Raw genomic sequence first — 3,356 nt, forward strand, 5'->3', positions numbered from 1 at the left:
CGAGCGCGGGTGGCGGCGGCGGCGGCCCCAGCGAGGCCTCCGGCTTGGGCCTCGACTTCGAGGACTCCGTTTGGAAGCCGGAAGTCAACCCTGACATTAAGTCAGAGTTCGTGGTGGCCTAGGAACGCGTCCCGCGCCCGACCACCCTGGGCCGAGTCCCAGCCCCAGCGAGGCCTGCGCGGGAGGCGCCTCCCTCCCCGTCCAGCTTCCTTCTGATTCTTTGTTTTTTGGTTTTTTTTCTTTTTTTTTTTTATTTCCATTCTTAACCATGGTTTTCCGAACTCTCCACGGACTTGGTTCCTGCCGCCTCCTGCCGCCGCGGTCCAGCTCGCACTTCCCCGCCTCTTCCTGCCGCGGCGGCTCCAGCCTCCCGAGCTGGGTCCTTCCCGCCCACTTCCCAAGCTCCAGATATGTAGCAGTCACTCCAGATGGTTGAGAGTGGGGACGAGGAAGCCGCCCCCGCCCCTTCAGGTTTAAGTCAAAAATGTAGATGCCTCATGATGCACTTTACAGACGGCCCGGAGGGAAGGCCTGCCGCGCACAGCGACCCGAGGGCCCTGCGCCGCGGGCGCTTCTCCACATCTGTGCTTTTTTTCTCTTGGTCTCTTTTTCCAGGAAAAAAAATAAAATAAAATAAGGCGCTTCGGCAGGCTGCAGCCAGCCCGCCTTGGGGTTCAGGTGCGGTGCGGGGCCCTTTCCTAGCAGGAAAGGAGAGAGGGAGGGGAACAGACCAGACGCCAGCCTTGAGTCCGCGCACTGTGCCATTTCCTCCTGTCCCGCCCCCTTTCGTTCTGAGCTTGGGGTATTTATAGACTATTAATTTTCTGAGCCAATAGCGGTTGGGAGTCTCTTGAACACTCGGGAGAGAAATGGTTGGGGGGACGGGAAATACCCCCAGCCCTCCTTCCTGGCCCAACCTGAGGGATCTGGGCCTGCGGGCTGTGTCTGGAGGCCCTCTGGCAGCCAGGAGGGGAGGGGGTGCTGAGCTGTGAAGCCCCCAGTAGGGGTGACGCTGTGTAGCATTAACCCCCTGGGGGGGGTTCGCTGCTGGTCTAAATTGGACCCTCCCCACTCTTATCCCCAGATTCCCCCTGGGGCAGAGGGGCGAACCCCCTACTGGGGCCATTTCAATGGGGGTGGAGTCTTTGTTCATTCACTTATTTTTACTGATAATGGAGGTGATCGGGCCCCGCCCCCACCCCAGTCCTGTCCTTCCCCACCTCTGTCCTCCAGGCGCCCCCCACTCCCTGTCCCTCCCTCCCTCCCTCCCATCTTTCCTCCAAATGGAAGAATCAGAAAATTTTCTNGCCGCCCCCCCCCCCCGTGGCGCCCCCCCCCCCCCGCCGCCGCTGCCGCCGCCCGGGGGGACCCCAGCACGACCGCCCCCGTGTCCTCTCCCTGCCGGCCCGTGTCCAGCACTGCCCGGGTCCCCCCGATGCCCAGCAGCCCTGCCCCTGCGTCCCCCTCGCCTGTCACAGCCGGCTCTTTCCGATCCCACTCAGCTTCTGCCACCTGCCCCGAGGTGAGTAGTCCTGCCCTGAAGCCTCGTCCTCCGGCCGGTCTTGGACATCGGGAGGGCAGGGGCTAAGTCCCAGGGGCGTCCTCTGTACGAAAGGCCATCCCCGGACCCCGGGCTGGTGGGTGAGCCTGACTCTGGCCCCCAGGGGCCGTCGTCGCACCCTGCAGCCTAACATTGCCTGCTTCCCCCCTCTAGCAGATGGACTGCTCGCCCCCAGCCAGGGCTGGCAGCCCGGCCTCCACCCCCGGGGGGAGCCCCGCCTCCCGCTCCCGCAAACCCGGCGCTGTCATTGAGAGCTTCGTGAACCACGCCCCGGGGGTCTTCTCAGGGACCTTCTCTGGTAGGTGTCCCAGTGCCCCATGTGTCCCCACCCCAAGAGGCCGCGGGTCTGCGTGTGTGGGCGCAGGTCCCCCCCCAACCCCCCATGCCTGGCTCCCACCCTGGGGTCCCATTGTGTACAAATGAGGGGTCCCCTGCCTCCTGCAGGCACGCTGCACCCCAACTGCCAAGACAGCAGCGGGCGGCCGCGGCGGGACATCGGCACCATCCTGCAGATCCTCAACGACCTTCTGAGTGCCACGCGGCACTACCAGGGCATGCCCCCCTCGCTGACCCAGCTGCGCTGCCACGCGCAATGCACGCCCGCCTCGCCTGCCCCGGACCTCGCCCCCAAAACTACCTCCTGTGAGAAGCTGGCGGCTACAGCCCCGGCCTCCCTGAGCCAGGCCCGCATGTGCAAGCCCCTGGGTAAGTGTCCTGCACGCCCACCCGTCCTTGGGCTGTTCAAGGCCCCCCTGTGGGCTGCTCAGAGCAGCTGACCTGCCAGGGAGCTGGGGGGGGGGCGCCAGCTGCTGCTCACCCTGCTCTGCACGAGGCTGGAGAGAAGGGAGCATGTGTGCTGGGGGCACAAAGTGTCCTTGTCTTCTCCTGGGGGGGTACTTCCTCCCTGCTCCCCCCGCACCTCGGCCAGATGGCAGGTGGAGCCTCTGAATGGCCAAGTCTGATGGAGGGAGGGGGCCGAGGCTCCTCCGGGGGTCGCCTGTGTCCCCCAGAGACCCACTTATCCCCAGCAAATTCTGAGACCCGTGGAACAGCCACACAGCTCTCTGCCTAGCGGGCCCCCAGCGCCCCGGTCACAAAGTGGAAACCAAGGCACCAGCCTCAGGGCTGGGGCTCCACTAACTTGTGCGCTAGCGCCACGCCGTGTCTGCCTTGGCCCTGGCCCAGCCAGCACCAAGCTCGCGGGTCACTGAGGCAGCAGACGCCTCGAGTCTGGAGTCCACTCGGGGTGCCCCGGGGTGCGCCGGAGTCACAGAGACACCCCTGGCTTGTCTTCCCTGGTGCCTTGTCGGAGAAGTCTGGGCTGCTCTCCGGTGAGGGGGTGGGGGTGTCTGGGTTCTCCCGGGGCCGCTGGGAGTCACAGTCCCTGCCTCCTTTCAGGGGACCGGCTGCGGCAGACGGAGAACCGGGCCACCCGCTGCAAGGTGGAGCGCCTGCAGCTGCTGCTCCAGCAGGAGAGGCTGNGTCCCAGGCAGGAACCAGCCCGCCCCCCTCCGCCCTCACCAGGGTTCCCCCAAGAAAGCATTACCCACCCTCGGGGGGTCGGGCTGTGGGGGGGGTTCCCGACACCTTGCGTGAGTTTCCTGTATGAAGACAAAATTGGGAAGAAAACCTCATACACCGTGATTTCAAGTAATAAACAAAATGAAACCTGAGTGAGCGTACGGCCCGTTTTCAGGGGTCAGGGGAGCGGTCTTGGCCATCACCGAGGGGCCTCCCACGTCTGGTGGGTGGTCTTTATCTGAGAAGGGACTTGGGGGGGGGGGTCCGGAGCCCT

The 3,356-nt window shown here is 64.9% G+C and overlaps 1 protein-coding gene across 1 annotated transcript in view; it reads left to right on the plus strand.

The window, feature by feature from the left end:
• MIDN (midnolin) overlaps positions 1-3,356 on the plus strand; it is a 20,491-nt gene that overhangs the window by 10,304 nt on the left and 6,831 nt on the right. The window contains exons 8-11 of the mRNA XM_077760601.1: positions 1,329-1,522; positions 1,715-1,859; positions 2,006-2,266; positions 2,960-3,050. Coding sequence (XP_077616727.1) covers positions 1,329-1,522; positions 1,715-1,859; positions 2,006-2,266; positions 2,960-3,050 — 691 coding nt within the window. The remainder of the gene's footprint in view (positions 1-1,328; positions 1,523-1,714; positions 1,860-2,005; positions 2,267-2,959; positions 3,051-3,356) is intronic.

Source organism: Crocuta crocuta, unplaced genomic scaffold (genome assembly GCF_008692635.1).
Source record: "Crocuta crocuta isolate KB4526 unplaced genomic scaffold, BGI_CrCroc_1.0 scaffold443, whole genome shotgun sequence".
NCBI lineage: Eukaryota > Metazoa > Chordata > Mammalia > Carnivora > Hyaenidae > Crocuta > Crocuta crocuta.